At 42.6% G+C, this 22,762-nt stretch overlaps 1 protein-coding gene across 4 annotated transcripts in view; it reads right to left on the reverse strand.

Moving 5' to 3' along the window:
• wdfy3 (WD repeat and FYVE domain containing 3) overlaps positions 1-20,573 on the reverse strand; it is a 218,094-nt gene extending 197,521 nt beyond the window's left edge. For 3 of the 4 annotated variants that reach the window (XM_036936513.1, XM_036936510.1, XM_036936509.1), the window contains exon 1: positions 1,049-1,384. In XM_036936513.1, the coding sequence (XP_036792408.1) occupies positions 1,049-1,080 (32 nt within the window). In that variant the 5' untranslated portion in view covers positions 1,081-1,384. Of the gene's footprint in view, positions 1-1,048; positions 1,385-20,375 lie in introns of those variants that run through there. The other variant, XM_036936512.1, reaches the window with a different exon arrangement.
• Positions 20,574-22,762: the final 2,189 nt, after the last annotated feature.

A 22,762-nucleotide genomic window follows, 5' to 3' on the forward strand; every position in this document is an offset into this window, starting at 1 on the left:
TCCTACTGTACGTGGACCATACATCCTCTACCCATATCCTACTGTACGTGGACCATACATCCTCTACCCATATCCTACTGTACGTGGACCATACATCCTCTACCCACATCCTACTGTACGTGGACCATACACCCTCTACCCACATCCTACTGTACGTGGACCATACATCCTCTACCCACGTCCAACTGTACGTGGACCATACATCCTCTACCCACATCCTACTGTACGTGGACCATATATCCTCTACCCATATCCTACTGTACGTGGACCATACATCCTCTACCCATATCCTACTGTACGTGGACCATACATCCTCTACCCATATCCTACTGTACGTGGACCATACATCCTCTACCCATATCCTACTGTACGTGGACCATACATCCTCTACCCATATCCTACTGTACGTGGACCATACATCCTCTACCCATATCCTACTGTACGTAGACCATACATCCTCTACCCATGTCTTGAGCAATGTCATCTGCCTCAAAAAATCTGCTTTAATTTAGTAAACAGAAAGTCTTCCTTTCTTTGAGAAGAAAAGGCCTGGGGTGTAAATGAGCCTAATGTTTTTATGCAATTTCCAGAAGCTACAAAGGTAAACTTTCTTCAGCCCTTGTCAATGTGGGGCATTACACAAGCTTAGGGCACAATGACAAATAAGAGTTGTGTGTTGTTTTAAAAGTCTACCAAATATGTATCTTAAGAATGAAAAATCAGCTATTATTTCGTTTCGGATCATGGGCAATTTATAGGCTACACTAAAACTAACAAAACAAGACAAAAAACGGGTATATCTAAACAACCCTGATGGTCCCACGCTCCTTGCACAGATTGTCTCTTGACAATCCCTCCTCGGTGTTCCATCGACACAGCACAGAAGAAGAAGCCATTTCACGTCGATCGTTGCCGCAAATCGATCCGCTGTGCGTGTCCGATAAGCTCTCACTGAGCAGTAAAACTAAAACCCCCGGTCACCGCGGAGACAAGCCTCATCACCACCATCCACCAACCGAGCCCTTTAAAAAAAAAAAAAATTCCATACCTGCTGTTCTTCTCCAGGTGTCCTGTCAGCATCTCAAGATGTCACCTCACGACAGACACAGAGACGCAGAATGAATACGCTTCAATTCCACAAAAAAAACAAGACGAGGAAAAATCCCCTCTCCTCTTAGCCCCGAGCAAAGGGCTTCATATTCGATAGAGAAGACGAAGGATAACGGTTATCTGCATTTGGTTGTTTGCCATCCGGTTACTAAGACATCAGTGGTATCCAGAGTGGCTCAGTGGACTTGGTGACGAGGGTTAGGCTGGAGGCACAGCTCTATCTCCGTGTTGGCAGTGCCTGGAACTGTGTGTGCCAGCGTACAGGCAGGCAGTCAGTGTGGTGTGGCCTTCAGGGACTGGCACAGCTGATCTCCCTGCCCCCCCCCCCCCCCCCCTCCTTGTCACCTGCCTCACAACAGACCACGCGGGTGGAGTGGGTACTACGGGGTAGGGGGAGGGTGGCAGGAAGGGGGAGGCACCATCACAACAGGACAGAACACACCATCTTGAGGTTGGGGGGGGGGGGGGGGGGGGGGCATTCAGGACAGGAAGATACCATCTGGGCTTGAGAACAGCAGATATAACTGCTAGGCCTACCTATGGTGAGGTACAGCAATTGGTGGAGCATACAACCTAAGAGTTAGAAAAGGGGGTGGTGGAGGGTCAGTCTCTCTCAACAGGATGGGAAGATACCATCTGGGCTTGAAAACAGGGGAGAAATAACTGCTAACTACGGGTGGGGTAAAGGGGCTGGTAGGGAGACGAACAGGAACATACCATCTGGGGGCTGGGGGGGGTCAACTTCCCTCACACACACAAGGACAGGAATATACCATTGCCTAGGAGCTACTTACCTCGAGCAGCCACCAGCCAGGCAACATTAATCATTTAGCAAATTAGATTTTCTCATTACTGTAGCTTGGTAGGGGGCTAGATGATGTCTACTGTAGCTTGGTAGGGGGCTAGATGATGTATACTGTAGCTTGGTAGGAGACTAGATCATGTCTACTGTAGCTTGGTAGGGGAATAGATCATGTCTCATTACGGTAACTTGGTAGGGGACTAGATCATGTCTACTGTAGCTTGGTAGGGGACTAGATCGTGTCTACTGTAGCTTGGTAGGGGGCTAGATCATGTCTACTGTAGCTTGGTAGGGGGCTAGATCATGTCTACTGTAGCTTGGTAGGGGGCTAGATCATGTCTACTGTAGCTTGGTAGGGGGCTAGATCATGTCTACTGTAGCTTGGTAGGGGGCTAGATCATGTCTACTGTAGCTTGGTAGGGGGCTGGATCATGTCTACTGTAGCTTGGTAGGGGGACTAGATAATGTCTACTGTATCTTGGTAGGGGGACTAGATCATGTCATTACTGTATCTTGGTAGGGGGACTAGATCATGTCTCATTCTGTAGCTTGGTAGGGGACTAGATCATGTCTCATTACTGTAGCTTGGTAGGAGACTAGATCATGTCTCATTACGGTAGCTTGGTAAGGGACTAGATCATGTATACTGTAGCTTGGTAGGGGACTAGATCATGTCTACTGTAGCTTGGTAGGGGGCTAGATCATGTCTACTGTAGCTTGGTAGGGGGCTAGATCATGTCTACTGTAGCTTGGTAGGGGGCTAGATCATGTCTACTGTAGCTTGGTAGGGGGCTAGATCATGTCTACTGTAGCTTGGTAGGGGGCTAGATCATGTCTACTGTATCTTGGTAGGGGGACTAGATCATGTCTCATTACTGTAGCTTGGTAGGGAGACTAGATCATGTCTCATTACTGTAGCTTGGTAGGGGACTAGATCATGTCTCATTACTGTAGCTTGGTAGGGGACTAGATCATGTCTCATTACGGTAGCTTGGTAGGGGACTAGATCATGTCTCATTACTGTAGCTTGGTAGGGGACTAGATCATGTCTCATTACAGTAGCTTGGTAGGGGACTAGATCATGTCTCGTTATGGTAGCTTGGTAGGGGGCTAGATCTTGTCTACTGTAGCTTGGTAGGGGGCTAGATCAAGTCTCATTGCGGTAGCTTGGTAGGGGGCTAGATCATGTTTACTGTAGCTTTGTAGGGGACTAGATCATGTCTACTGTAGCTTGGTAGGGGACTAGATCATGTCTACTGTAGCATGGTAGGGGGCTAGATCATGTCTACTGTAGCTTGGTAGGGGGCTAGATCATGTCTACTGTAGCTTGGTAGGGGGCTAGATCATGTCTACTGTAGCTTGGTAGGGGACTAGATCATGTCTACTGTAGCTTGATAGGGGACTAGATCATGTCATTACTGTATCTTGGTAGGGGGACTAGATCATGTCTCATTACGGTAGCTTGGTAGGGGGACTAGATCATGTCTCATTACTGTAGCTTGGTAGGGGACTAGATCATGTCTCATTACTGTAGCTTGGTAGGGGGACTAGATCATGTCTCATTACTGTAGCTTGGTAGGGGGACTAGATCATGTCTCATTACTGTAGCTTGGTAGGGGACTAGATCATGTCTCATTACTGTAGCTTGGTAGGGGGACTAGATCATGTCTAATTACTGTAGCTTGGTAGGGGACTAGATCATGTCTCATTACGGTAACTTGGGTGATACAACATTACAATTGGAAGAATATGATACAGAAGAGCCTAGGAGGTCAGATCGCAATTTCCGTTACCGTGGAATTGCCCAAAGGCTGAGACAGATTTTTTTTTGTTTTTATGTAAATGTTTTCCAAACAAAAAAAAAAATGATTTTAAACTTTATCAAACCATACAACGCCATGCATAATTACTACTTATAACCATTTACACAAATCACGTTCGCTTAGCTAACTTGCCGACTAAAGATAACTGCATTCAGCTAAACATTCTTTGGCATTTGGTTAGTTGGCGTTATCTATTTCCAAAACTTTGGTTTCCCTTCATGTAAATGTAAGCTGGGTGTCGATAGCAACCGCCAGACTCATTCAGTGCTAACAGGGAAAAGCCTGTGAGGACACGCCTGACGCCCAAACCGATATTCAATTTATTCAAATTAGGTTAGGGTAAGGGTCAAGTTTAAGGGTTTTGCTAGTCGGTTTAAGCGTCAGCGGTGTCCTTATAGTCTCTCCCCGTTAGCAGGCTAGTAGGGCTAACATTAGCCAACTAGTAGGGCTAACATAGTATTTTTTTAGCCAATGTTTCTTATACTTACAGAAGGCCCCCCCCCCAAAAAAAATATTCTATATTAAATATTAAGATGTTGATATTAGTTGGCAGGGGTCTTTACGTCAACATTGTTGTGTTTTGGTGTATTTCTGATACCTTTTAAGATATTTTTTTTTAAAGCCCTGAGCAGCTTGCTTCCTGTCCGGCAACTGAGTTAGTAAGGACGCCTGTATCGTTGTAGTGACTGGGTGCATTGATGCACGATACAAAAAAAAGTGAAATTAATAACTTCACCATGCTCAAAGGGATATTGAGTGTCTGCTTTTTTTATTTTTTTTAAACTCATCTACCAATAGGTGCCCTTCTTTGCGAGTCATTAGAAAACCTCGCTGGTCTTTGTGTTTGAAATGCACTGCTTGACTGAGGGACCTTACAGATAAATTGTATGTGTGGGGTATCAAAAATCCTATTAAAACACTATTATTGCACACACGGTGAGACCATGCAACTTATGACGCAAATGTTTACTCCTGAACTTGTGGCTTGTCAACAAAGGGGTTCAATACTTATTTACTCAACACATTTCAGCTTTTCATTTTGTAATTAAATTTGTACACATTTCAACAACAACAAAAAATCCACTTTGACATTATGGGTTATTGTGTGTAAGCCACTGGGGGGGAAAAAAAACATCTCAATTTAAATAATTTTAAAAATTCAGGCTGTAACACAACAAAATGTGGAAAAAGTCAAGGGGTATTAATACTTTCAGAAGGGATCCTTCATTTCTCAAAAAGACATCATAGCTTTCATTTGACACCGAATTTGACATGCTCATATGAACTTCACATGTGGTTACACGGGAGATGGAAATCACCAACGGCAACATCAGATTTATCAAAGGGAAACTGATGCTTGCAGCTTTCTCTAGCACACAACTGACACACAAACGCCATTTCGTGTTTGCAAACGACGGCCATGCAGAACAAAATGGTTGCAGAACAAACGGGAGTTCGCAAAGAGAAGAAGAAAGAAAGCCTAAATTTACATGTTGCTTTATGAGTGCAGTTCACACTCCTTTTGGATTTTAATTGGATTTTAAGGCCCGTGTGAATGTCCTACTTAATATAATGCTCTGTTATCGTCGCCAATCAACTGCATTTTACTGAAACACTTCGACCGGTAAAATGGCTCTTTGGCTAGCTTTGCTTCCAGCCTATGCCAATGAGCATTAAAACATTCTAGCTTACGACTTCTGCATCCAAAAATAGGTATTTTTTCAAAGATCACAACCAAATATAATCTTAGCGACTGTTCAAGCAATAATCCAAACTACATTGTAACTGTATGACAAAAGCGTATTTATTTAGTTGGTACACCATTGATATTTTAAATTGAATTTACATTTTAACTTCTAATTACTACCACAAAGATGGACGCCAGTCCGTAAATGTAAACTTAAAATGGTCATGTCGATTCTATTATCTATATTTCTATAATCTCAATAGGTTTCCTACAGAGGCTTGACAATATAACTTTAAAAAATGTATAGATATTCCCATTCAAGTCAGCATTATCTAATGTATGGACATCCAACCATTGTTGCGGTACCATTAGATTAGTTGACAATTCAAACCCTTCCCATTTTAATAGATTTATTAGCCAAAACGTTACACCCACCCTGTATTCAAAAGCATGTGTCTCAATCAATGGTGGGCACAACATAAAAACCTAAGATGATATGAAATAGGGTTCTGAACTAAACTATATGCGAGTATGAACAAAAAAAAAATGAAAAAAAATCTGAATTTACACGTTTACTTTGAGGGAGTTTAACGAGAGGAATTGCTTACCATCTGTCAGACTGGGCCAGAGTAGCTTCTCAAAAAAGCTGACACTGGAGAGAAACATCATTGCATTTAGAATTGTTATTTGTTGCGCAATCGCGTGTTAAAAAAACTGTTTTGATGGCCACGATTAAAAACAGAGATACTATTTTTATTTCTCAATCTTAACTGATAATTAAAGTGCGCCTCCCATTTGAGTGCGTAAGCTATAGACAACGGTAAGCAGAATCAGAGCATCACCCACCACTTTACAATGTGAGCTTGAGGCAGTATAAATGGTTTGAAACCTCAACGTTTTTCCTATACTTCAAATAATGAGGCGTGGTCTTACCTTGCTTAAAAAAGTAGCAAAAAAACATCCATAGCAACTTGGAGACAAATATTTTATGAAGACTCCATTAACCAGCCTCTCTCTCTCTACTGTTCTATTGGTTTTCATGTCAACTTTATTTCATTGTCCAGAAGCCAAAAACATAGTAGTCATCCTAGTCATATTATCAACCCATCCTAGTTGTTGCTATTAGATTCCCCCTCTTTCTACGCTTCTAACAGAGATGTATCTGTCAGATACAATGCATTCGGAAAGTATTCAGACCCCTTGACTTTTTCCACATTCTGTTACGTTACAGCTTTGTTCAAAAATTGATTCATTTGTTTTTTCTCCTCATCAATCGACACACAATACCCTATAATGACAAAGCAAAAACAGTTTTTTTGCACATTTCAGACCCTTTACTCAGTACTTTGTTAAAGCAAATTCGGCAGCGATTACAGCCTCAAGTCTTCTTGGGTATGACGCTACAAGCTTGGCACACCTGTATCTGCGGAGTTTATCCCATTCTTCTCTGCAGATCCTCTCAAGCTCTGTCAGGTTGGATGGGGAGTGTCGCTGCACAGCTATTTTCTCCAGAGATGTTTGATCTGGTTCAAGTCCGGGCTCTGACTGGGATACTCAAGGTCATTCAGACTTGCCCTGAAGACACACCTGCGTTATCTTGGCTGTGTGCTTAGGGTCGCTGTCCTGTTGGAAGGTGAACCTTCGCCCCCAGTCTAAGGTCTTGAGCGCTCTGGAGCAGGTCTCCAACTTTCCTCCGTTCATCTTTCCCTCAATCCTGACTAGTCTCCAAGTCCCTGTCACTGAAAAACAACCCCACAACATGATGCTGCCACCACCATGCTTCACCGTAGGGATGGTGCCAGGTTTCCTACAGACATGACGCTTGGCATTCAGGCCAAAGAGTTCAATCTTGGTTTCATCAGACCAGAGAATCTTGTTTCTCATGGTCTGAGAGACCTTTAGGTGCCTTTTGGCAAACTCCAAGCGGACTGTCATGTGCCTTTTACTGAGGAGTGGCTTCCATCTGGCCACTCTACAATAAAGGCCTGATTGGTGGAGTGCTACATAGATGGTTGCCCTTCTGGAAGGTTCTCCCATCTCCATAGAGGAACTCTGGAGCTCTGTCAGTGACCATCAGGTTCTTGGTCACCTCCCTGACCAAGGCCCTTCTCCTCCGATTGCTCAGTTTGGCCCGGGCGGCCAGCTCTAGAAAGAATCTTGGTGGTTCCAAACTTCTTCCATTTAAGAATGGAGGCTACTTGTGTTCCTGGGGATCTTCAATGCTGCAGAAATTTTGAAGTACCCTTCCCCAGATCTGTGTCTCGACACAATCCTATCTCGGAGCTCTACAGACAATTCCTTCGATCTCATGGCTTGGTTTATGCTCTGACATGCACAGTCAACTGTGGGACCTTATATAGACAGGTGTGTACCTTTCCAAATCATGTCCAATCAAGTTGTAGAAACATCTCAGGGATGATCAATGGAAACAGGATGCACGTGAGCTCCATTTTGAGTCTCATAGCAAAGGGTCTGAATACTTTGTTAGATACTACTGCACGGTTGGCACAAGCATTTCGCTACACCCACAATAACATCTGCTAAATATGCGACCAGTAAGATATGATTTGATTTAGAATAATGCAAAACATCTCCTTGACTCTATCCATGGAAGCAAACAACATCAGCCCACTGAATGAATGACAAATGGATGGAATGGCCAATAATTGTGTTAAGTTACTTCACAATCAAATTTAAAATTAGGACTAACTGAATGACGAGGGTGAAGAGGTTTGATTTCATTTAGAGCATCAATAGAGTTACGATGAGTTTGTGTTTATCAGCATTGGCGCTATTATATTAACAATTTGCCTACTGCAGCGGCAGCTGTGCCATCAGAGTCCCTGGGTTCGCGCCCAGGCTCTGTCGTAACCGGCCGCGACCGGGAGGTCCGTGGGGCAACGCACAATTGGCCTAGCGTCGTCCGGGTTAGGGAGGGCTTGGTCGGTAGGGATGTCCTTGTCTCATCGCGCACCAGCGACTCCTGTGGCGGGCCGGGCGCAGTGCGCGCTAACCAAGGTTGCCAGGTGCACGGTGTAGCCTCCGACACATTGGTGCGGCTGGCTTCCGGGTTGGAGGCGCGCTGTGTTAAGAAGCAGTGCGGCTGGTTGGGTTGTGTATCGGAGGACGCATGACTTTCAACCTTCGTCTCTCCCGAGCCCGTACGGGAGTTGTAGCGATGAGACAAGATAGTAGCTACTACAACAATTGGATACCACGAAATTGGGGAGAAAAAGGGGTCAATTTTTTTTTTTTTAAACATTTTTTTATTTTTTATATATATATTTTAAGGTAAATGAAAACACGCTGTGTGTTGCCTTTAGAATAATGCAAAACATTTCCATGAGTCGATCCAAGTTGATGAGCGGAAAACAAACGATGCCAGTCAACCTGCACAGCCCGGCCCATCGAAACTACACCTAAACCCAGTCAACCTGCACAGCCCGGCCCATCGAAACTACACCTAAACCCAGTCAACCTGCACAGCCCGGCCCATCGAAACTACACCTAAACCCAGTCAACCTGCACAGCCCGGCCCATCGAAACTACACCTAAACCCAGTCAACCTGCACAGCCCGGCCCATCGAAACTACACCTAAACCCAGTCAACCTGCACAGCCCGGCCCATCGAAACTACACCTAAACCCAGTCAACCTGCACAGCCCGGCCCATCGAAACTACACCTAAATCCAGTCAACCTGCACAGCCCAGCCCATCGAAACTACACCTAAACCCAGTCAACCTGCACAGCCCGGCCCATCGAAACTACACCTAAACCCAGTCAACCTGCACAGGTTGAAACTACACCTAAACTCAGTCAACCTGCACAGCCTGGCCCATCGAAACTACACCTAAACTCAGTCAACCTGCACAGCCCGACCCATCGAAACTACACCTAAACCCAGTCAACCTGCACAGCCCGGCCCATCCAAACTACACCTAAACCCAGTCAACCTGCACAGCCCGGCCCATCCAAACTACACCTAAACCCAGTCAACCTGCACAGCCCGGCCCATCGAAACTACACCTAAACTCAGTCAACCTGCACATCCCGGCCCATCGAAACTACACCTAAACTCATTTCACACATAAGAGTTAGCCTACAGACAAGATTAAATTGACAATCTGATGAGTGACAATGTTAGGCCTATCATCTTGTAATTTACAGGATGCAGGGAAAGGATGATCAACTTATCAAATCCTCCTTCAGAGTCACGTGCAGGTAAAACATTGATTTCTATACAGTATCAGAATATTCTGCAGTTTCTATGACACTTATCTTTGCAAAATAACTCTTTAAAATTCAAGAGGTGCAGCACTATTTTCAAATTTCATTGTTTTCCCCAAAATAATATCTATGCTGTCCATGCATTCAGCAACAAGACCAGTCACGCGCCAGCATTACTAAGCAACAAAAATATATATATTACAAAAATAAATTAAATAATAAATAATAAATCAACAAATACAAATAAATAGTAACATAATCAAATGTCATTCGTCTGGGTGAAGAGGATGACTTTACTTAGAACAATAGTGCAATGACGATGAAAAATGGTGGGTATTGTGGGCAGTCTAGTTATTTTATTATGAAAGGCTGGAAATGGCATATAAAATTCCCCTCAGAGTCAAATCAGACATTGAGTACAACATACTATGTGTGTAGTTCACAATGGCAAGCCCAAACAAACGAATGGACGCACTGACAGCATTGCAAATGCTGCAGAATTTAGATGAGTTGGGAGTCGGATGGAGGATCGAATATCGAGCTTTAAAATCGACGTTGCTGATGAAGAGTCTTCATTCCGATTCTAAAATGTCGACTTCAAGCCTCCCCCCTCCCGATTGCCTGAGCCTCGACGCAGAAAAACCAGAACACAGCCAACTGAGACGGTGCTCCCAACTGCCTCGGTGAGACAGGAGTCTGGGAGGGATTGCACAGTTTGGGTAGAAATTAATGATGAGTTAATGTGACATGTAGATGTTACGACATATCAGAGATTGTACTGTTCCTCACAACAGGAAGTGAAACAGTACATGTCTATGGATAAACTCAAAACAGTTATAGGGCCTCCCAGGTGGCACAGTAGTCTAGGGCACTGCATCGCAGCGCCAGTTGTGCCACCAGAGACTCTGGTGGTCCGTGAGGTGACGCACAATTGGCCTAGCGTCGTCCGGGTTAGGGAGGGTTTGGCCGGTAGGGATATCCCTGTCTCATCGCGTACACCAGCGACCCCTGTGGCAGGCCGGGCGCAGTGTGCGCTAACCAAGGTTGCCAGGTGCACGGTGTTTCCTCCGACACATTGGTGCGGCTGGCTTCCGGGTTGGATGCGCGCTGTGTTAAAGAAGCAGTGCGGTTTGGTTGGGTTGTGTTTCGGAGGACGCATGACTTTCGACCTTCGTTTCTCCCGAGCCCGTACGGGAGTTGTAGCGATGAGACAAGACAGTAACTACTAACAATTGGATACCTTGAAATTGGGGAGAAAAAGTGGGTAATTAAAAAAAATATATGTATTATTAAATTAAATTTAAAAAATTTAAAAACAGTTATTGCACTCTTGTATGTCCGTGGGGCATGGATGTGGAGTAGGGCTGTGACGAAATTTCATCAGCCGGTGATGTCAAGCAAATAACTGGTCGACCTCAAGGTAATTGACCGTTAATTAACATAAAACACATTTAGCATCTCCTGGCTTCCACACATAGCCTACAAGCCATTTTATAAAAGTCTAATAAATCCATGTAATATATCCTACACCTTCACAATAAATCCATGATTTATTTTAGACAGGTCTAAAGAGGCATGATACGAAGAAAATGTAGTCTATTTCAGAAGAACAGAATAACATACTCTGACTTGTCCTTATGTTAGGTCCTGATCTGGCTATGCCATATGGCTGTGGGCTACACTAATTCATTTAGCAGACAAGGATTGCTTAGAATTCAGTGTCATTATTTTATAGTATGACGAACACAATTGAAGAAAACTGAATAATATAGAAAGGATATTTTCTAACGATTCGAGGGAGTGCGCACACGTCGCTATTCTGTGTTGAGAGGTCAACAAAGAAACCGGGTCCTGCTATATGCTTCATTTAGAGTTATTAATGTAACTTTAGCGTCTACAAACGTTGGGTTATACGTTTCGATTTTTTTTATACATTGTAAGGCTGCGTGACGCGACTCTAATGATGATTTGAAAAATGGTTGCTTTAAAAGGCAGGACCCCTGCTTTGTTTTTTGTGCAGACTGTACACACTACATCAGTCTCTCATTTCACAGTTTGAGATAGCCCTACTAATGCCTCGAATTTCCCAGCGGCATCCCCGTTGTGGCCATAATGCACATAAATCCATGCCTTTTGTTGCCCTTCTCCCTAAATGTTGCCGAAGCACCTTAACCAATTCCGAGGTGCTTATCGGAAGATATCGGAAGATATTGTCCACATTTACTTTTCGTCAGCCTAACAAACAGCAAAAGCACTAGCCTATGTCAATCTATTATTTCCCCCATGGTACAAAAGTTGACCTATTCTATTCTGTGGGAGAAATACATATTCCAAAACAGTCTGGGACAGTTGTGGGATGCGATAGATCCCAAATTAATACAACCACTAGCATCAAAAACACTTTTTTTTTTACGCAATGTGGCTGACGCAACAGCCCATGTGTTTAACTTAAAATGCTGATAAACTATTGGGCTATTTCTTCACATAATAAGCGCAGCAATGCGCACACTGCAGTAGTTCCATTAGCGGGAAAACACCATTATCAACAGTGACCACAAATGTGATTATGCATGTAACGCTTTTATTAAAAAGGTGCATTTTTAATGGTGAAAATGATCTTCTCCAAACTCAAAACTCATGTGCTGCATTCAGTATGTTTGCCAGTTAGGCTCTACACCCGTTGTAAAGAGGATTCATGTGCTGCATTCAGTATGTTTGCCAGTTAGGCTCTACACCCGTTGTAAAGAGGATTCATGTGCTGCATTCAGTATGTTTGCCAGTTAGGCTCTACACCCGTTGTAAAGAGGATTCATGTGCTGCATTCAGTATGTTTGCCAGTTAGGCTCTACACCCGTTGTAAAGAGGATTCATGTGCTGCATTCAGTATGTTTGCCAGTTAGGCTCTACACCCGTTGTAAAGAGGATTCATGTGCTGCATTCAGTATGTTTGCCAGTTAGGCTCTACACCCGTTGTAAAGAGGATTCATGTGCTGCATTCAGTATGTTTGCCAGTTAGGCTCTACACCCGTTGTAAAGAGGATTCATGTGCTGCATTCAGTATGTTTGCCAGTTAGGCTCTACACCCGTTGTAAAGAGGATTCATGTGCTGCATTCAGTATGTTTGCCAGTTAGGCTCTACACCCGTTGTAAAGAGGATTCATGTGCTGCATTCAGTATGTTTGCCAGTTAGGCTCTACACCCGTTGTAAAGAGGATTCATGTGCTGCATTCAGTATGTTTGCCAGTTAGGCTCTACACCCGTTGTAAAGAGGATTCATGTGCTGCATTCAGTATGTTTGCCAGTTAGGCTCTACACCCGTTGTAAAGAGGATTCATGTGCTGCATTCAGTATGTTTGCCAGTTAGGCTCTACACCCGTTGTAAAGAGGATTCATGTGCTGCATTCAGTATGTTTGCCAGTTAGGCTCTACACCCGTTGTAAAGAGGATTCATGTGCTGCATTCAGTATGTTTGCCAGTTAGGCTCTACACCCGTTGGAAAGAGGATTAATGTGCTTCATTTTAAGAAGTTATTTGGCCACTTTAGTTGTGATACAAACCTTAACAAAACATATGGGCTAGGCTACAAGAGGCGTGCGACTATGATTCGAAAAAGTCACAAAAAAAGGTATTGTTTCTTGCCGTGGTAATATATAATTCACACTGATAGGCTAATATTGTCACCCATCAGACTATTCTTGATTTCATCTTGTCTTTACATCTTCTAAATGATATATTTGTGAAGTTCATTTTGATTTATAACGGATAATTATCATGGACCTGTCTCGAAACAGGGGCAGGGGGAAAAAAATACCTGTAATCTATGCACTTAAATAGCGAATGGAGGACGCTTTTCCTGTGGTTCATTTTCATGCCAGCCAGGTAGACTATACTCCTGTTGTAAAGATAAGCAATGTGCTTAATATTTGCATAATGTTAGGAAGTGCAGAAATAAATATAGTAGGCCTAGCCTATAGAAAGCTGATGGGATCATCCTCTTTTTATTAGAGGCCATTTTCTGTTTTCCCTCGCAATTGCATAGCTTATAAAAATGTTGCGCAAAATGAGCTCATGGGCTCTCATTAAGTGTTTAAATTTGATTTTTCTAATACATTTGCATTGGTGTCAGAATGATTAGAGGGACAATCGAGTGCTGAGTACCAGGCAGTTAGCAAGTTTGGTCGGCTACTAATGACCATCAGCAGCATCAGAGCTTGGAGAAGCCTAATTACCGTGACTAAACGGTCACGTGGAACTTGACTGCCTCCATGACTCGTGACCGCCTGGGTGGGGGTAATACAGTCAGCGTAACAGTCCTAATGTGGAGTCATTCTGGTCTGATAGGTATGGGGTGGACTTTTCAGAGAGACCATGACACGCAACCACTTCAGAGAGACCACGACACGCAACCACTTCAGAGAGACCATGACACGCAACCACTTCAGAGACCATGTCACGCAACACAACCACTTCAGAGAGACCATGACACGCAACCACTTTAGAGAGACCATGACACGCAACCACTTCAGAGACCATGTCACGCAACCACTACAGAGAGACCATGACACGCAACCACTTCAGAGCGACCATGACACGCAACCACTTCAGAGAGACCATGACATGCAACCACTTCAGAGAGACCCATGACACGCAACCACTTCAGAGAGACCACGTCACGCAACGCAACCACTTCAGAGAGACCATGACACGCAACCACTTCATCGAGATTGTGCGACACCTGCGGCAGGTGCACACAAAACAAGACCCGTGGAAACTGTGTGCAGTGCAACCTGATTTGTTTGTGGGGCTTTCTCACACAAAGCCCCTGAAGCCGTGTGTGGACTGTGGACCCGAAGCATAAAGAGAAGAAGCGATTGATTCATGCGTAAAAAGGCACGTGTAAGGACAAAACACAATGTCCGATACAGTCAACAAATTACTATTTGTATATATAGTGGGTAAAGAGAGCCTTCTCTTTAATAAACGGGTGCTCTACCTTATATGGCAACATCTTCAAATGAAATACCAACTTCAAGAAACATTGGGAAACGGCGGCACTCTAAAACGTGCTTGAAGTTAATCTTGCATTTTACTGGTGAAAAGTAGGCTACACCAGAGAAAAGTACTGGTGAAAAGTAGGCTACACCAGAGGAAAGTACTGGTGAAAAGTAGGCTACACCAGAGAAAAGTACTGGTGAAAAGTAGGCTACACCAGAGAAAAGTACTGGTGAAAAGTAGGCTACACCAGAGAAAAGTACTGGTGAAAAGTAGGCTACACCAGAGAAAAGTACTGGTGAAAAGTAGGCTACACTGAGAAAAGTACTGGTGAAAAGTAGCTATACATTTTTCTGCGTGAAAAACTGAGAATGCTGTGTTAATGCAACCCCTGAACAATAATAATTGTGTGATGGTGGGAATGCAGGGTTTTGTTACAACCCCTGAACAATAATAATTGTGTGATGGTGGGAATGCAGGGTTTTGTTCCAAACGAAACAACTACAAGTGTGCTTGCTCTAGTTCCTCTTCTTTGAGTTATACAAGTGCAATGAAATTGCTTAGGAACTGTGCACTCTGGAGAGGTGTGTCCACTTGGAGACACCAGTTAGTCCTCTCACTCAAACCCTTGTCATTTTTTGGTCTTATGTTGCACCTACTCCACATTTTCCAGGAATATTCTTATCATGTTACTGAATGTATCCAGAGTATTTTCAGATTTCATTATCAACAAAATGTGGCAAAAAGCACAGTACATTTAAAATGCACATTAAAAAATTAAATCAACAATGTAATATTTGTTTGGATTCAGTCTTGTGTCAGGTGAACTGTCAGTCTAATAATTGGCTCAACTTACCCCACTGCCATTGGCTCAACTTACCCCACTGCCATTGGCTCAACTTACCCCACTGCCATTGGCTCAACTTACCCCACTGCCATTGGCTCAACTTACCCCACTGCCATTGGCTCAACTTACCCCACTGCCATTGGCTCAACTTACCCCAAGGCAAACATTTTCACTATATAAACCAAAAAGGCACATGGACGCTCTTTCATCCTAGGTTTAGGACCTCGTAGTGACGCGTATCTACTTTGGTTTAGATTCAAGCATCATGAAACCTCAAACACCATTAATCTGACTTGGGTGAAATGATCTGTCTCTTGGACCTAACTTAACGTTCTGTAGCTAAGCTAGAAACAGACATTCCTGATTTATCTACGATGATATGTTTATCTGACGATGATGCACGGTGCCTTCAGAAAGTATTCATACCCCCCTTAACTTATTTCACATGTATGTATTACAGCCTTAATTCATTTATCACCCATCTACACACACAATACCCCATAGTGACCAAGTTAAAACATGTTTTAGACATTTTTGTTAATTTATTGAAAATGAAATACAGAAATCTCTCACACCCCTTTGTCAATACTTTGTAGAAGCACCTTTGGTGGCAATAACAGCTTTGAGTCATCTTGGTTATTATGTCTGAGGCGGCGGGTAAGCCTAGTGGTTAGAGCGTTGGGCTGGTAACCGAAAGGTTGCTGGATCGAATCCCCCGAGCTTACAAGGTAAAAATCTGTTGTTCTGCCCCCTGAACAAGGCAGTTAACCCCACTGTTCCCCGGTAGGCCGTCATTGTAAATGAGAATTTGATCTTAATTGACTTGTCTAGTTATATAAAGAGAGTAAACCATGGCTGAATCAATTTCGGACCCATTCTTCCAGGCATATTTATCTCCAGCTCTGTTAAGTTAGGTGGTGAACAGCAACCTTCAAAGTCTTTCCACAGATTTTCAATGGGGTATAAGTCTGGGCTTTGGCTGGGCCACTCAAGGACTTTCACATTCTTGTTCTGACGACATTCCAGCATTGCTTTGGCTATTTTTTTTTTTTCATTCAGGCTGTAACAACAAAATGTGGAATAAGTCAAGGGGTATGAATACTTTCTGAAGGCACTGTCTGTTATCGATAATGTATGTTAGCCATGATGATGATGCAGGGCTCGACATTAACTCATTGTTCTCTTGACCGGGACAAGTAAACAAAACATATTTTTTTATATATAATAAATCAAAATATAAAATAATTACTCCAATCACAATTGGATCAGACAGGCCAACTTTTGTATAAATTTTGACAACTTTTTTCATATATTTCACATAAAATAAAAAAAGCTGACGTGCATATTGGCTACAGCTTCATGTCCAAACCGATGTTGACATGAGGGAGGCGCCATGAAATGGAGCCAAACTTGAATTAAACTTACCTACGTCAATATAGGCTAAACGCCAGTCATGTTTGACAAATATAATGAAGGGTAATTAAGGTTTAACGTCTAAAGGCTCGATTCGTTCAGAATGTGACGGACACTGCCTGTTGTACACCCCACCCACCTTCAATCTGAGAGGAGGCTGTCAGCATTTTTAAAAACTATTTAACCATAAACATAATTGTTTCAAACTTGGACATTTTGTAATTTTTTTAAAAGCATGTCTTGCCTTGATTCAAAGTAACCTACCCTAGCCAACCATAGCCAACCCTAGCCTAGCAAACCATAGCCAACCATAGCCTAGCCAACCATAGCCTAACCAACCATAGCCTAGCCAACCCTAGCCAAACATAGCCAACTCTAGCCTAGCCTACCCTAGCCTAGCATAGCCAACCCTAGCCTAGCATAGCCAACCCTAGCCTAGCCTACCCAACCCTAGCCTAGCATAGCCAACCCTAGCCTAGCAAAGCCAACCCTAGCCTAGCATAGCCAACCCTAGCCTAGCATAACCAACCCTAGCCTAGCATAGCCAACCCTAGCCTAGCCAAACCTAGCTAAAATACAACAATAGAAATGTTGAGGGAATTATTTTATAAAACACTTAATGCCATTGAAACCATGTTGCCTATTGTTCTATTGGTTTTCAAAACAATGTTATTTTATTGTCCAGCAGCCAAATGCATAATCCTAGTCTCCCACCACAAGGAGACACTAGAGCGCGATGAGCCAAGTAAAGGCTCCTGGCCACACCTTCCCCTAACCTAGACGACGCTGGGCCAATTGTGCGCCACCCTATGGGACTCCTGGTCACGGCCGGTTGTGACACAGCCTGGGATCGAACCCAGGTCTGTAGTGACGCCTCAAGCACTGCATTAGACCACTGCGCCACTCGGGAAATCCGTCCCCTCTTAATTTAAAATAGATATTTTAATCTATGTCATACGAAACCATGAACAATGGCATGCATCACCACCTTGGCTAGATTCACCTTTGGGGGTTTGCAGTTCAGGGGACAGTGCACATGAGTTGAAGTAGCATAGCAAATCAGAGTTTGGACAAATAATGCAAGTAATGCAATAAATCAAAACAACTATAAGCTAGTAAGCTAGCTAACTACCCATAACCAGCGAGCTATCTGACCGGCATATAGCTAGCTAGCTACCCATAACCAGCGAGCTATCTGACCGGCATATAGCTAGCTAGCTACCCATAACCAGCGAGCTATCTGACCGGCATATAGCTAGCTAACTACCCATAACCAGCGAGCTATCTGACCGGCATATAGCTAGCTAACTACCCATAACCAGCGAGCTATCTGACCGGCATATAGCTAGCTAACTACCCATAACCAGCAAGCTATCTGACCGGCATATAGCTAGCTAGCTACCCATAACCAGCGAGCTATCTGACCGGCATATAGCTAGCTAGCTACCCATAACCAGCGAGCTATCTGACCGGCATATAGCTAGCTAGCTACCCATAACCAGCGAGCTATCTGACCGGCATATAGCTAGCTAGCTACCCATAACCAGCGAGCTATCTGACCGGCATATAGCTAGCTAGCTACCCATAACCAGTGAGCTATCTGACCGGCATATAGCTAGCTAGCTACCCATAACCAGTGAGCTATCTGACCGGCATATAGCCAGCTAGCTACACACTGCCTCATTCATAGAAGCTAAATAAGGTTAGGGTTCCCACACGGCCATATTTCCATGTAACAGCGCTTGTTTAAAGAAAACAGACGGAAGACAAATCGACTACCTGTGCTAAATTATCCATCTGCGTCTCCTAATACTTGTGTGCGTTAAAACAGCGTTCAGTGCGTGTATATTTTGCATCTGTGAAAATATATATATATTTTTATGTGATATGTAGTGACTGGAAACCAAGGCTTTCTGAAAGCTTCGGCTCTTTCACGAAAAACATGTTAATTTACTCGAAGCTTCATTATCTGTTTATAAAATGCACATTAGTGACATCTGCTGGTCAGCAATAAATATATATTTTTTTTTTATCCCTGTGTTTTCTTCAAAACTCGGTGGCGCAGCGGTAAGTCATTTGCTTTAGTAGCCTATAATCAGTTGAAATACGAGGTTCGCATCATGCTTCCCCTTTATACCTTCTAGTTTAGGCTACTATTTTTTCAAAAACAAAATCTATGGCATTATTTAGGCTGCTTAAGACAGAAGCGTATACTATACCAAATAAAACAAAATTATTTAAAACAGAAAATAAACCACACTTTGGGCACTAAATAGTATGTCTTCAAACTGGAATCGACCTCATACCCTCACGAATTTGACTTGTTCCAATAATTCCCATACTCTACCTGCTAAACTACCGATCAGGTTAAACTTTCTGTACAAAATTCTAACTATATTCGTAAGTAAGATGTTCAGTAGAGGTCTGTTCAGGTGAAAGCACCTGAAACCACGACGAAGCATCTGACGTCACTGATGACGTAGATCAGATAAATCCATACATGCATCAGCAGCTCACTGCTTCCTGATTTCGACGCAATGCCTCGGGAGGTCCGGTATCAAACTAACATCAATAGCCAGTGATATGAAAGTATAAAATGGCTTTATGTTTCTAGAACGTGCTTCTACACCTGCATTGCTTGCTGTTTTTTGGGGAGGGGGGGTTTAGGCTTGGTTTCTGTATAAGCACTCTGAGACATCAGCTGATGTAAGAAGAGGCTTTATAAATACATTTGATTTGATTAGAACCACTTAAAAATGTATATATAATAATCGATGTACGATTAGATGGGAGTACTTGGCTGCCAGGGCCAATTCGCCTCTAAACAGAACAGGTCATTGGACTACAAAAGGAGTAACGTTAGGCTCCTTTAGTCTATTGGGCCATCCTATGTCATGGTTGGTAGCTACCTATAATCACACACACACACGTATGGGTTGCAATTGTCAAGTTTTCCATAATTCAGTCTTGTCAGTGCAATGCTTATTCTTCTTCCGTCTTGTCTAATGTAAAAAAAAAAATGGTTAGCTGATTGTCAACACAACATTAGCTTAGTTAGTTAGCTTGTTAAACCTCTAGTTAACTAGCTAGCTAGGTCTATTTTACGAACGTAGTATTTATTCACAACCACAATGCAGTCGTCGGGAAAGCAAGTGGTTGTATTAACAAAAACAAAAAAAGCCAGATGGTTGTATTCAAATCTTAAAAAACAAAATTGAAAAGTGTGGAGAAATGTTGGGTTCTTCTATTTTCCTCCCTCCCCCAATCTTTTCATAAAATAAATAAGAATTAATTGCGGATAGTTACAAAAAAAAAGTGTACAAAAAAAATGTGTCTAAGCGGGTTAGCTAGAGCAAACCCACAAACCAGCATTTGATTTGATGATTCCGACCTAGCATTTAAGCTAGCTAGAGGTTAGGTTTTTATGAGCTATAACGTAGAAAATGTAATTGAATATCGGTCGTCGAACTTACCAGTAAACGATATTGGAATAACTCCAGGCAAAATATAGAGAATAAATATGTAATAGTATCAATATATTATATATATATATTTTTTATCCAAATAGAACCAATGATGCCATAATCCCAAAGTGGCTATAGATCCTGCTTCTTCTGCTGGTCGCCATCTTTAATCCTGCTTCCACATCCAAACAACACAACCTCCTCCGTCTCGACTCTTCCCAACCAAACGCTGTGTATAAAACACTGGAAGACTGACAGGGGGCGCTGTATTGACGCCACCGCTCAGCCATCTTGGCACTCCTCACTGGTATACAATATTTTGGATGCATTTACTTTCTACATTCGTTTTTTGACACGTTTATTATATTACAGACACCTTAATAATTCATACTACTAAATTATATTATGTGAGTTACATTTAAAACAAATATATATATATATATATACAAAGTAGATAGTACTAATGGTCCTGTCCACACTACAGTAACAAAATCCTTAAGTACATGTAATTGTGTTCTTGAACTGTTTAACTGAATTTTAACTGAATTCCATTCATTCCTATGGAGGACTGCTCCTAATGGGGAGAGACAATATGGCCGCCTGGTAGCTTCAAAGTCTCATAATGGCCAATACATAACATCAGCGAACAAGGGGTTTATTTTATAGATATTTATCATTGGTTCCAAAGTTAATTCTTCTTCAGTGGGGGTTTAACACATTTGGCATCCAATGTTAATAATGGTGCATTACGGCCACCAACTGGACTGGAGTATGAATCCATTGTACTTTGTGGTACAAAAATGTGAAAAGGAAACGATTACCCTACAAAACCCACCACCACCCCCATTCCACAATTTTGAAGTACTTCTCTGCAGCTGCCACCGCAATACCTATTTTCTGTGACTTACGTTCCATTCCTGCGGTACAACTGATAACATGGCAATGAACCAGTGGAGGCTCCTCAGAGGAGGAAGGAGAGGATCATCCTCCTCAGTGAATTTCATAAAAATGTTAAAACATTTTTAAAAGTTTCCTTTTTAGGTAAAACTATACTAAATATATTAACACTTCACCAAATAATTGATTAAAACAAAACTGTTTTGCAATGAAGGTGTAAACGGAGGACAGATAGTTTCCGTCCTCCTCTGGGTACATTGACTTCAATTCAAAAACCTAGGAGGCTCATGGTTCTCACCCCCTTTCTATAGACGTACACAGTAATTGTGACAACTTCCGGAGGACGTCCTCCAACTCATTGAGCTCTTGCAGCATTAACTGACATGTTGTCCACCCAATCAAAGTATCAGAGGATGAAGCTCGTACTGAAAGCTTAAGCTACAGCTAGCTAGCACTGCAGTGCATTACATTTGGTGAGTAGTTGACTCAAAGAGAGAGAAAGACAATAGTTGAAGAGTTTTGAACACATACATTTCTTAAAAAATGAAGGACAAGTGATATTGTAATTTTTTTCTCAGTTTCATTAACTTAGCCAGCTAGTTTAGCCTTTTCAAACACCCTGCTCAAACAGAGGAATGCTATGTTAGCTAGCTGGCTAGCTAGCTGGCTAACACTGGAACTCTTCCAAGTCAAGGTAAGCTTTTGGTTTTACCAATATATTGCCACCGGGGCCCGCCGGAGTAACCGTTAAACTTCTTACTGAATGATTGTAGTGGGTTTACTAATGTGTTCGTTCTATTAGCTATGTTGACTATGACTATACTTTATCTAATATGGTGACAACAATGTAGGCTGTGTGTAACGGTTTGGCTTGGAAAGGTTTTTTCTCCTGGTCACATACAGCTGATGTATTGTTCGTTGAAAAGGTGAGAGGAGGAGAGTGTATAGATAGATGCAAGAAGGAATACAACTTGGCTGTTGTGAAAGTGAACTGTGTTTTCGCGTGATCAGGGGTGTATTCATTTTGCAGATTCTGTTGAGAAACGTTTCTTAAACGGAAGCAAATAGAACGAAATGAGGATAAACATACCTGAATTTGTCCAATAGAAACTCTCGTTTGCAACTGTTGGGACTAATTATTACACCCTAGATCGGCTAGGTGCAGACAAGAGTGTGCAAGGCGGTATTGAATGTGTCACTGTCTATTACCTTAACATTTTCTCTCAACCTGTGTGCACCTACGTTGTAAACTCTCACTCATAGGCTAGGTTGTAGCAACCTCATGATGGGTATAGGGATCATTTGAGTATCATGTAGTACCCTAAACTTATCAATGTTACATTGAACTATGCGAATGGAATATGAATGACAGTCATCCAATATGCTTTAATAGAAATAAGGCCATGCTCATGGAAAAAAACTATAATCCTCCCTCATCTTAAACAGTAGTGACCGCCACTGCAATGAACACTGTACTGGTAAAAGTCCTTCACCCATCG

This window comes from Oncorhynchus mykiss, chromosome 11, assembly GCF_013265735.2.
Source record: "Oncorhynchus mykiss isolate Arlee chromosome 11, USDA_OmykA_1.1, whole genome shotgun sequence".
Taxonomy (NCBI): Eukaryota; Metazoa; Chordata; class Actinopteri; order Salmoniformes; family Salmonidae; genus Oncorhynchus; species Oncorhynchus mykiss.